The sequence below is a fragment of the Mugil cephalus genome, chromosome 14 (assembly GCF_022458985.1).
Source record: "Mugil cephalus isolate CIBA_MC_2020 chromosome 14, CIBA_Mcephalus_1.1, whole genome shotgun sequence".
NCBI classification, from domain to species: domain Eukaryota; kingdom Metazoa; phylum Chordata; class Actinopteri; order Mugiliformes; family Mugilidae; genus Mugil; species Mugil cephalus.
The window spans coordinates 17226711-17239769 of NC_061783.1; the positions used below are offsets into that span (position 1 = coordinate 17226711).

At 42.3% G+C, this 13059-nt stretch overlaps 1 protein-coding gene across 3 annotated transcripts in view; it reads right to left on the reverse strand.

Moving 5' to 3' along the window:
• Positions 1-13059, reverse strand: part of samd12 (sterile alpha motif domain containing 12) — a 108837-nt gene that overhangs the window by 85091 nt on the left and 10687 nt on the right. For all 3 annotated transcript variants that reach the window (XM_047605712.1, XM_047605713.1, XM_047605711.1), the window contains exon 2: positions 3549-3760. In XM_047605712.1, the coding sequence (XP_047461668.1) occupies positions 3549-3760 (212 nt within the window). The remainder of the gene's footprint in view (positions 1-3548; positions 3761-13059) is intronic.

Consider the following 13059-nt stretch of genomic DNA (forward strand, 5'->3'; position numbering starts at 1 on the left):
TGACTCAGCTTTGATCCAATATTTAAAAATTAACAGCACCGATATGATGAACTGTAATGACCTTCTAGAGATGGGTGCAAAGGTCTGGATTTCTTAGGCCTTAACATTTATTGGGAGCTAATTGGATCTATCGGTACTTGTTTATTTGACCTGAAATACACCGATATGTGATAACACAGGGGTAGAGACATATCTGGAAGGTGGTCATAATGATATGCCATAATGTTTGGCGTATGTTGGGAATAAAGAGAACTTTCAGTTATGCTATTGTACGACTTTTATTACACATTACATATCATTATATAGCACTGGAAGCTGCACCACAATAAACCTGAAGGTTCGTAGTTAAAATTTCCCAATCAGGTCCACTTTCCCCGAAATACCATCACATTAACGAAGCTTCAGATTTCTCAAGCTTCTGTGTCAGTGTGATTTTAATTGAGGCCAATATGTGCAACGCTTCCGCTTCATTAAGACCAGATCCTGTAGGTATTAATAAATACTATCTGGCCTGTGGCTCTGTTGCTCGGAGATTATCATTCTACATAATTAAAGTCTTTATTCGCATGATCTATTGAATTTCTCCCAAAAGACTGGTGGCTATTAATTCCGGTGCAGACACTTAACACATGTACAGTGTTTAGATGGAGACCAGTGTAGCCCTAATCTCAATCAGAACAGACTGGACGTGATTGGAAGGATTTTTAATTCACACTGAGAACTTTCCTAATCTGTTCAGCAGAAAAATAGTAGTACTTAATAACCACGCTAACACTTGATCCATACATTTCTCCCTGGATTAAATCAATAAATGACTTTCTGGGAGGCCACATTCACACCATGCACCAATCAGGCATAACATTATGACCACTTTTCTGATGTCCCTTGTGCCTCCAAAACATCTGGGACTCCTCAGAGAATGGACATGGGCCTCCTGAGGATCAGGCTTGTTCCAGTGCATCCCACAGATACTTGATCAGTTTGAGGTGCAGTGAATTTGGAGGCCTGCTGCCATCAAGGAGTGTCGTTGCTATGGTGCTACATGTCTAAGTAACATCCACATGAATGCCAGGTCCAAAACATTGAACTGTAACAAGAAGATCAATGTTATTCATGTCTCTTGTCAGTGGTTTCAATTTTGTGGCTGATGTGTTGTGATATATTTTGTGGTACATGCCTTTTCAGCACAGCACAATCACTTCATATTAACTTGTAGCTGTCAGAGAATCCATAAGCGTCTCCACTCTCTCGTCCAGTGTGTGTTTGCGCTAATTGAACCACGGTCTGGCAGCCTGTCTGCTCTTTCAAAGGCTCCGTCCAGGGTTTACACAAAAGGACCGGTTTCTGACTCAAAGTGCCTCCGCTGGCTTTGACTGGCAGCTGATTACCACAGATTTCAACCGCAGAAAAGAGAATACGAGAGTGTCAAGAGAGATCACTCCTCCCACTGTCCCGACCGCGGCCTATTTCTGGAGAGGAAGTGAGTCGTTATTCTGCGCTGCCGCGCTGACGGCCAGTTTAAAACACTGCTCTTTTCTTCTGCGTTAAAACAGTCGTTAGTTTCGAAAGTAGATGTGAACATAGGGCATTATGTCGTTTAAGTGGGTGGCTGGGCGTTCTGTGTGTTTTTGCCCGCATGCTGTAATTTGACCCAAAATACAATTTAATACAAAGTGAGGGTTTTAGAAATGCAGCCAGAGCTCCGCAGGCACTCAGTATGAATTTGCTCTCTGAGTGAGATAAATCCGGAAACATGACTAAGAGTCCAGCAGCTTAGAAAATGCCACGACTGAGCTGGTATTCTCTTTGCACCATGTTGGTTGGTTTAATCAATTAGTGTGCTAGCAGTCGCTAATAGGCATTTCAGAGTAAAGAAAGAAACTCTAATTGGCTCTTTTGTGTTGGAATTGAGTTAAAGACCTATATTATATCAGTTTAAACGGCACAGTATATCTGATGGTATTGTGCTGACCTTACTTTACCTAGAGAGAGGGATGAGAGCGAGGGGATAACATGCAACCAAGGACTACAGCTTTGCATGTCTCAGCTCATAGTTATGCAAAGAATCAGACAGCGATGGGCAGGTAAACAGACATTTTCTAACTTTAGAGACAAATATTGATCTCTGGAGTTGTCTCAGAGCTAAATGGAAGTCGATTTTTTTGTTGTACCACCGGCTACAAGCTCTCATTTAAAGGAGTAGATGGCGGAACTGCTCCTCTAAAGTGAAGCCAAAGCAAGTAGAGCTCCCCCTGGTGACTGGCTGCAGCACAGGTCATAAGCTCCACCCACTCTAATGTTAGCGTTAACACTAAAATAAAAGTCAAATAATTTTTTTTCTTTTCTTTTTCGTCTTCTGTCATTTTAAGTAGTTCATATAATGCTGATGTATGTTTAAGTGTCATTTTTTTATATAGGTTTTGTTTTAGTTAATTATTTGATGCTATAGAAACAGGATGTGATATAATTGCAACCCCCAGTTGCCATGCCAACCGCTTCATAAAGCGGTCCTTTGGAACCATGGGAGTTGTTAAAAACACTTTTTAAATGAATGTATAATCCAACATTTCCTTGTAACAGGTGTAGTTTTAATTAAACGAAAACGCGAGTGAGTCTGGAGGAAGTGTAGCCAGGTCACTGATATCGTTGTTCCAGTGTCGGACCATGCTCACTGTGGCTCCAAAGTCACAAGATGGCGCCACCCGTATCCCCAGAGTAATAGCGTCAGTTTGGCCAATGCAAGGAAGTGTAGACACTCCGTCTATATTTATACAGTCTGTGGTTTGACCTGTTCTGCTGCTCTCAAGTGGACAAAAAACTAAATCAAAGAACATGCAATGGAGCTCTAAAATTTATAAATATAAATGCTAGGACCAATAGAATTTTTATTGTTATCTGTGATGAAGCTTAGGTGAGTTAGATGCATTCACCCATACTGTCTCTGTCCCTCCCCCATAAATTTGGTCTGTTTCTGCTTGCTCCATGGTCTTCATCATTTCCCACGCTGTTAAAGTTCACTCTATTATAAAAAACAACTAACACATTATGCTCTTTTTTCCCACTTTCTCCCAGCCGATGAGTCCCAAGTCACTATTCCTTCTTTCACTCCCACCAACAGTGTGTAAAATACATACACCATTATCAACAATGCATCAACTGCATACTTTCTTCATCCTACTGTTGTCACATTCATCTTGTATGCAGTTTGACAGATACAGACTCTTGCGCCCCTGGGTGGTAACAACATAAACACTGGCAGATACTGTGATATGAAGACCGTATTATGTTTTTTATTATTCTGTTTCTTTTATACAGTCCACCCTTTACTCTTGTTGTTTATCTGCCCCTTTGTCTGCTATTGCAAATAACAATCTCCTCATTGTGGGATAAATAAAGATTTTCTAATTCTAATCATATATATTATGAAACATTTATTCCATGAAATGATTCTTAGTTTTTAATTTTACATCTGAAGTTGTCTGCATGCTAAAAGTTGAATAAATTATCAACACTTTTGGTGCGTAGCGTGTCTTTGGCGCCAATCTTACCCGGGTCAACTCGGACTCGGAGACGGAGCGATGGGGCGGGGAGCGGCGCTGGTACATGGGAGGGGGGCTGACGTCCTGGTAGCCTGGGCTGTCGTCATCCAGCAGCACGGGCCCAGCGTCCACGGACTCCTCTTCCTCCTCCAGCTGCGACGTCATGTCCTCCGGGCACATCTGGTGGTCGATGCCATTCTGGCTCAGGTTGCAGTGAACAGCTGGAAGGAGGCAGAGATCAACAACTGAATGAGCTCAGGGCAAAAAGTGAGATCAGAAAAGTGAATTTATAATACACATTTTCAATAGTTGTGCCTTTTACAATAGTCCCACAGGGGTTTATTAAATCTCATATTCAGGTAGATTTTTCAAACGCTTTCATATTTCTTGTTTCTAAACGGACAAACTATGAGCGTTATGTGTTGAATGAGTTGAAGTTCTTACATACCAGTTTCTACACTGCATAAATTTCCACTAGATGGCAGCAGACGCCAGCACTTTACAGCTACAGAAGCTGACCATCCCTTCAATACAAGGTAGTATAAATACCATATTACACATTGTCCGCTTGCACCATATTTGTAATACAGCAAACAGCTTGCAGAGAATACACAACAGCTCTGTATTTTGTGATGAGATCATAACACCAAACGCAGCTGCGGGTAGAGTATTAGATCCTTATTCATCATGCTGTAAGATGAGGGAGACACTGGACATATGAAATAGCAACAATGGGAGCAAAGACCTGCTGCATCTGGCGTGGCCCCGGCAGAGCCCCGACCTCATATCGTGAAGTCAGTACGAGATTTTATGAAGAGACAACAAAGAACTGGTGCTTGTATATGTATTTCCAGAGTTGTCTCTGCAAAGTCTACGTCTCAGAGTTGGCTTGCATTATGAAATACAGCCTACAGTTTACAACAGGCGTGCAAACCCAGAATACACAAATATGTATTAAGCACAGCTTACAGTTTGCCGTGACTGCCAAAGCTTTGCAGTTTTAATTGTTGACACTATGCCCCTCTATGCTGATTGAGTTGTCCACTATGCACCACCAGAAGTAACATTTTCCAGCTCAAAAAAAGAAAAAGAAAAGCCTGTTTTATATGCACACCAAACCGACACGGACATCTGCAGGCAATGAAGGCTGACTGACATCACACGTGTCTGGATCAAAAAAAAAAACCTGCACTTGAACACACTGCAAATTCAGTTGGTAGCACTTCAAAGCTTTGATGCCTTCCTGAATTATCCACATTTGTGCATAAAAAATCACTCAAAACGTTACCAATAAAAGAAATGAAACAAAAGTATTATTATATTTGTGTTTTTGTTTATTAAGGAAAAAGATCCAATACATATATCTGGCAGATATGTAGAATGGGAGGTAGAGAATTCAGCTATCAGGCTCCTCTCCTGTGGAACCAGCTCCCAGTTTGGGTTCTACTAGTCATGCAATTTTGTGTTACTACTGTATTGCATGTCAACTGTTGGTGTCCCTCTCTCCCCTGGTGTGATTCCCCTGTGCATCAATGACCACAACTAAATATTTCCAGAAACTGCTGATCTGTATTCAGGAATTGGAGGAATTTTATGGCTACTTGCTCAAGGATCAATCTTGGCCTCGGTGAGACCTTCAACGTGGAGCTGGAGAAGCGCTAGCACTGAGGTTGTGGTCCGTGGACGTTGTGAAGACATTGGTTTCGCATAACAGGCATGCAACCGACCAGTGGCAGGCAGCAGGACCATCTAGGCTTCACCAGTACATCAACAATCCTACAGATGTCCCCGGCCAGCACCTGCCTCGAAACCAGCTGAGGACAATGGGGTGTAGCGGACAGTGCCTACTGTGAATGTGGAGACCCACTACAGACGGTGGAACATGTGATGACCAGCCACCCCATATACCAGACACCACATGGTGACTGTGGCCTAATTGACCTGGACGATGACACACTGGATTGGCTTTCTGTAATGGAGCTGAAGGTCTAGGGACATTTTAGTCCATTCCTCAGTAAAAACCTAACTCAGTTCTGATATGTTGGTGGCTTTCCTCGCATGAACTGTTTGCTTCAGCATCTCTTTAGATACAGCTGATGTCCTGACATTTTCTTTGATAATTTGCAGATATTATTAAGAATTCATTGGTCCATGAATGATGACAAACCATCCTGGCCCAGATGTAGTAAAACGGGCCTAAACAAGGACACTGCCACTCCCATGCTCCATGGACTGGATGAGGTTGTGATGCTGACATGGAGCGTTTTACGCCTCTCATTTAAACCAAACAATTGTACTTTGGTCTCATCTGTCTCTATAGTCTTCTGGCTCCTCCTCCAGACTGTGACTTCAATCTCTTCCACAAAACGGGGCACTGAATGACACCTGAGTCTCATTACACTGACTGGAAACACTTACGAACACATCAGTTCTGATTTGGCCTCAAAATTAACTTGGAATCGTAGAAGTACACCAAATTTCACAACTAACAGATATGTAATATTGGCTCATTTTCCTGAATAAACAAATAGTTTGATATTTTGGCTTGGCACAGGACGACTGACCAGACTCAGCAACAGCCCAAACAACCGTAAACTCCAAGGGCCTTGATGAGAGGATCTTTTCTTGTCTGCTCATCAAGCAAACAGAGGACCTGAAAACAAAGACACTGGATCGAATCCTATCCTTGTAATAGTGCTTATGTTTCAGTGGAGGCTGTATACTAAAGTCTGGGGTTTCAAATAGACGACAGACAAATGTCAGATATCAGCAGATGGCTTGCATAAACTTCGCGTAAACTTGTATCGCACCACTTTGTCATTTCCTCCATGAATTATTTTTAGCCTTGTTTTTCATAAGACGTGTCGGGCTAAAAGCACTATTTTAGTCTCATCAGGAAGTGATGCAGGCACAGAAGCGACAGCCTGCAGTGAGCCGTTAGATGTCACTGAAATAGACCGCTTGTCATCACGTAACCTGCCCGCTTGTTCTAAAAACACCGGCCGCTCATTTATGTGGAGCGAGAGCCAAAAATCCCTTTAATCACACCTGAGGGCGGCTCCTGCTTCCACCGCATCTGCTGATTAAAGGTCAAAGCAATGTTTTTCCAAGGCGGCACATTCTGCTTTACTTAATGGTCTTAAAGAGCGACTGAACGAACTTGAAAAGCGAACAGAAGATCGTAAGCAAATTGCAGAACGGTGCACACAAATTACCCACAGAGGCCTTAATGGTGTAAACAAAACACTTTGAGTGAAGTTGAACACATTAGAAGAAACTATTACAGGCAATGAGTCACATAAATGCCTGGGATTAAATAAATATTTGAGTGTCCCTGACAGACAAATTGGCATTGGCCGGGATTAAAAAGACGACAGGCGCACATATCGGGCCAAACAAATATGTCAGTCTGCATGCTGGCATCGAGAAGCGAGCCCAGGAAAACAGCCAATTAGAAACTTATTTCGGAGCGCTGTTTCTGAGCCATTACTACAAGTCTGACACAGTTCAGAGCGGATTCGAAGCAACACAAACAACATCAACGTCTGTGCCGTCATCCCATATCACACAAGCGGGAGTGCGAAACCATAGGCGGTCCTCTCGTCCCCCCGGTGTGCTCCGCAGAGAATATGTGGTCTGTTGCTTGAGCAAGCAAATATCTGAGAGAAACGTCCTCCCACTCTGACCTTGGTGCACACCGTGCTCCAAACACTGCAGAGAAGTTTATAAATCACTTCTTTATACTTTCATTGATCATTGGTGACACACACCGTCGCAAAGCGCAGAAACCTGCAAACGTTTCAACTGAATGACTCAGGAATGTACGAAGAAAACTGCTGTAAACATAATGAAGTTAAAGAAAATGAATGCGCGATGAACTTTATACCTTAAAGATTTCTCGGTTGTACGAGCTGGCGGAAAAGGTCAAGCGCGTCAGGCTTGAAGCACCGTCCCACTGGCCGCATATCAACAGCAGATGACAGAGTGGCTTGTCTGTTTTCAGACTGAGATTACACACCGGATCTCATTTCACTTCAGACACCAATGACTTTGACTCTTTCTGACTCTTTTGAAACTTGTGTTTTAATACTCTAAGGCAAAATGAAATCAACAAGATCACTTGGGTATCCATCTTTTCAGGCTTCAAGCTATGCACTGGTCGCTGAACAAATTAGCCCTACGAGGAATTACTAGCACAGACGGACATGTTTTAGGCATGCGCCTTTTGTGAGCAATGTATCCTTGCAAAGACTGCAAGAAAGTTCTGTTCACATACATACACTGACTGCTAGCTTTCACAGCTCCTAAGACAGACGACTTTTTGTCTCCTCATCATTCTCCTACTATGTTATGGGAGGATTTGGGTACCAGTGAGTTGAGGGGAGGGGCCTCTGAGGATGAGGCCTGTTCTGGTTCATCCTATATATCTTTGACTTTGTTTGGGATCTAATGAATTTGGAGGCCAGGTCAACACCTTGTGCTGTTTTTAATTTTTTTTCCTAAAGCGTTTGTGTGTGTGTGTGTGTGTGTGTGTGTGTGTGTGTGTGTGTGTGTGTGTGTGTGTGTGTGTGTGTGTGTGTGTCAGACTGTATCCTGCTCATCCATTGCTAACAGGTGAAGGGGGCCTGGTCTGGTCTAGGTGTTTGGTGCATGGCCAAGTAACATCCAAAACAGCAGAACACTGAATTGTCACAAGATGGTCAACATGATTAATTTCTCCTGTCAGTGGTTTTAATGTTGTGGCTGATCAATGTATATTCATACACTAACTTGCCAGTTTATTAGTTTATTAATCCTTCACTGCATCTTAGTGAATTCAGCAAATAAAAGAGCTGCTGTCTGTGTTTTCCTTTCATGCTCAGTGTTATTTACTTCTCCCATCAGTGGTTTTAATGTTGTGGCTCATCGATGTACGGTGCAATTTATATAGCAAAAATGATTCAGACACACATTCAAAAAGAATATACACCAAAAATGATTATTGATATTATCATATTAACCCAAACGTGACTTCTCTTTATTAATTCCTGATAAGAAAATCAAGGCCTGCGACGCCCCGTTTAAACTACACAAAGAATAAACATCAGTGGGTCACATTTTAAACAAAGCCAACTTGTGATGCGTGGCACGAAGTGTTGCTCCTTCTCACTGACTCTTTATTCCCCTCTCCTCCCCTCTCCTCCCGGCTTCCTCCCTCACCCTGACTCAATTTCTGCCCAGCTTGCAACCAGGGATGAATTATACATCCTCCGCTGAGAGCGTGTGAACAATGGTCAAAGCAACTAAAGGGATAGATGGGTGAGAAGATGACGAGAGGGGTTAGGCAAAGGGAGGAAGGACAGTCGCATCGGTTCATCGTTTCAAGGGACATAGGGTGGGAGAATATACGGCTAGGAGATAGAGCAACAGTTACTATAAATAGCACCATTACATTCTTCCCTCTCTTCTCCTCCCTGACATGCGCCGTGAAAGCACCGCTGGTGAAGAGAGATGGATGAGGGAGGATGTCTGCCTCCATTCTCTCACTCCCTTCTTTTTCTATCAATGAGCTCCACTGGAGCAAGAGGAGATGGGAAGAAAATGAATGGAGCACGCATGGAAAAAGCTGGCATCCCTGCACAGCTGAACACAATTTCTATTATCTGGAGGTGGATTAAGAAAGAACAGGATTAGTCTTAACATAACTTTGTCTCTCTTTAAGTGCACAGCTTTCGAAAAAACGAGCCATTACAATCCAATTTGAAAAACACCAGCCAGGAAGACTCTGTCAGACGCATCAGCTCATACTCAAAGAATGATCAACAAGGAGTATTTTTTTTAAACCTTTATTTACACTGCAAGTCTTGGTGGAGATGTTCAAGGCTCGCCGATAAATAAAAGTCTAGTGTGCACGCTCACTCAAACCTGGAAGCTTCCCAGTAAAACCACTGAACTGTTACCCCACTAAGTGCACTTAGTGGAGCACTAGAAAGTTAAAGGCCTTGCTCGAGGATGTATCGTTGAGGTATCAATGTTAGCAATGCGGGAGGGTAAAGCGCCGCAACTTTCTCCATTCTGATTTATTTCGCTGGTACAGTTTGTATCGCTCGGTCATTAGTCTCTAGAAACACATATCTGCTTACAAATAAATATGTAGAAGTTGTAGGAAAAGGACAAGATTTTGGTATCAGAAACTTTAAGTTCGTGGTCCAAGCAGCTAGGAGATGACAACTTCCGATTTTGTAAAGGGAACTAATATGTGGTAAAAGTCATGCGATGTCAACTAGTTGCCAATGACGTCACTAATAAAACAATAATAGAAAGTAATGATTTGCAAGTAATGATTATTATTCTGACCTAACATCTCAAACAAAGGAAGCTACGGAGGCTTTTCTGCAAGGTAACTGAAGCTTTAACACGATCTACTATAACTTCTATCACGGTGCATTCACTGACATCAAGGACAAAAAACACATTCACAGCAACAATCACCTAACAGAACACAAAAGAACTGGACATAAACACATGAGCTTATCAATACTGTGCACAGCAGATGTATTGTTTATGTAAATCTGCTCTGTCTGACTAGTGTTTATTAGTGCTTCACTGCGTATTGTGAGATAGGACAGTGTAGCCAGGATGAAAAAATAAATAAAAAAGCATATAGCAGCTAAAGGGTCTAATAAATTTAACAATGAAATTCACCCGTACATTGTTGATGTGCAGCCTCCTTCTCTCTGTTACCGCAGGGCATTTGGTGAAGTTGTTAACTGACTGCTGTCAAGAGGATTTGGACCATTGCTCTGCTAGTGTCAGAGGATGCCTTTTCAAATGAGTGTGCATATCAGTAGTACTTTTGTACTTTTGTATTTCAGGGCCGACTTACATATTTTCATGTCATGTGGTATGGACTTCATCTTTAGTGAAGTATTTCTGCGCACTTGATAATTAGCTGCTATGGCCGACTGGGCTCCTCACTTGTCTTGAAGGCGTTCATGTTGTTACTGACACGTGATCAGTGACTAGTTGATGCTTAAAGCACTGAAATCAGGCAGGCTTTGGTTTACTGCATTTAATCAGTTCATGTGGACAGCACAGCCACTTCCATGCCTTAAACACAGCTGTTGCAGTTGTTTAAACTGTCTTAAGTTGCACATCAGACTGTAAGCAATGACTGGCGCACAGAACATTATCTGTTATTCAGATATCCATTTGCTAAACTGAAACCTGCTGTGTGAGTTTACATAGGCAGTCATTAAAGGCCAAAACAAAAACAAAATAAATAAAAATGCAGTCTTCCTGCTCATGGCATCAGTCGTGTCAGACTGATATTTACTTTTGCTCTGGTTAGCAATAAAATGTTACAGTTTGTTATTCAGTTGACTGAAAGCCCAAGTGACTTCCTGTAACAGAACAGCTTAATAGAGTTAATGGAAGAGAGAGAAGTAAATATGCAATAAAATATGCTGACATGTCTTACTACATCTCCATAAACCTGCACCCATGGAAGAAACCCAACTAAAAGATAGATCATCTTTCCAACTGGGGCAGTGGAAGAAGCCAAACACTGTCTCTGGGCTACAGCCTGAGCCAGCTCAGCACGCGCTGGTTCAAAGTAAAGCCAGTAGTGGGTCCATAATCAAAAGTGAAGTTTGCTCTGTGTGGGCGCTCAGGCTCGCAGTGATCTCTTCCTCTTTGGCCTACTCCCAGAGTGGAACAGAATGAATTGTTTGTGAACAGAATCAACTGTTTTGACCCAGAAACAAAGCTGAGCGAAACTGGCCAAATGACTAGAGACCGCACTCTGCTTGAGACCTTCGTTTTTCTGCCGTTTCGCAAAAAAGGGTGAAGCCAATCACAAGCGGCTAATAGCCATGTACACAGGACAGGAAGGATGTGGGTGCATTCACTCCAAACTATCTGTGCCAACAGATGCTCTTGGGAATTTGAAGAGGTGGTCTGGCACCAAAACTGACGGATCTTAGCAAAATGGTATTTCTGCACAGCTGCTACTCTTTTTTTATGTTAACAGAGGCTTGGAGTTGAATCAGAAATCAGTCCGTGTCAAACGGTCGAAAAAAAAAAAAAAACAAACAACTAAAAATAACTGAGTGTTCGGGAATGAATGTGTGGAATAGCACATATTTTTCACAGAGCTGATCAGCGTCCCCCATCTGTTATCTCACTCTGGTTTGCTCCCACACGCTTATGCCTGCATAGACACACTTCTGTACGCGTTCACGCAGATTTACACACAGCCGCATATACATCTACACATACCGACAAAGATGCGCACACAAACTTGCTAAAAAGCCCCCCCATCACTGCATGCCATGCAGATGGCTCTGTGAAAGTGAGCAAAGCTTCACAAATCTACAACTGAGTCCATCCTCAGCAAATGAGAAAAAATGTGAGAAGAGTGTGTGAATGTGCGAGCAGAGTGCGTCTGCTCAGCTGTCTACCCTGAGGACCTTGTAAAGAGCATCTCCATCAGTGGGAGACAGGAGACATGGTTAGATCCTTGTTGCATGCATACTAAAGTCCTAATTAGAATATATTTGAAGAGCAGAACGAGACAGGGATAGGAGCACATGGCCTGCAGTATAGGATGTTTTGGACAGGTACCTGCAGGAAGAGCTTGCTCAGTGAGATTAAATGCATGAAACAGAACAGATGTGCATGGATAAATGACCCATTCTTTCTTATTTTTTATACTTGTTCAGATCTCTTACATAACAGTGTCTTTCATGGGACAGAATTACACTAACGTTGTTATGTTAAGAGAGCATGGCCACGTAAAATGTCTTCTTTCCTGCCCTGTACCAAAGCTGAATTGTAACAGTTCTTTATTTAGAGAATTTCAACGGGTGGTGCTTTCAGTGGAATAAGAGCACATGGTTATGTAAGCTGACTAGGTATTCCACTTTATGCTGTGCATGTTTTTGGTGCTTCTGTTTCAAAGACTGAGAAAAGTAGGCCATCAGTGTTTTACCCCAACCGATCCTTAAGTCATTATTAAACCTGTCGTGCAGCATTCAAATCCACAAAAAGCTCTAAGATTTGAGGCATGGGCAATCTCAGGTAGCAGGACGGTTAGCAGGTCAACTGTGTCGGTGGTTGTTGTCGTCACAGGACACTACTTGATGTTTCATTAGCCAGCTAAGAGGTTCAAATGGCCGTAATTAAAAGCGACAGGAATTAAACTAATTTCTGTGTTTTTATTTAGCTTCAATATGACTGCAGCTGGTTGGTGTGACAAGGTTCTACAGTAACAGTAATTTTTTTACAAGCCACATGCACCATACTATCAGGGATATTATCAGGGATAATATCCCTGATAGTTCTAATATTGTATAGGTCTCCCCTGTGTCTCCAAAACTGTTGTGAAGCATCAGAGAATGGACATAAATCTCATTCAAAACCAGACTTAACTAGTTTATCTAATGTTTGTAAAACTATGATAAATATTAACGTCCAGTAACAATAGTGAACGGCCTAGCTAAGTAGCCAGCTAGCAAGCCAACCTAGTAATGCTAACTAT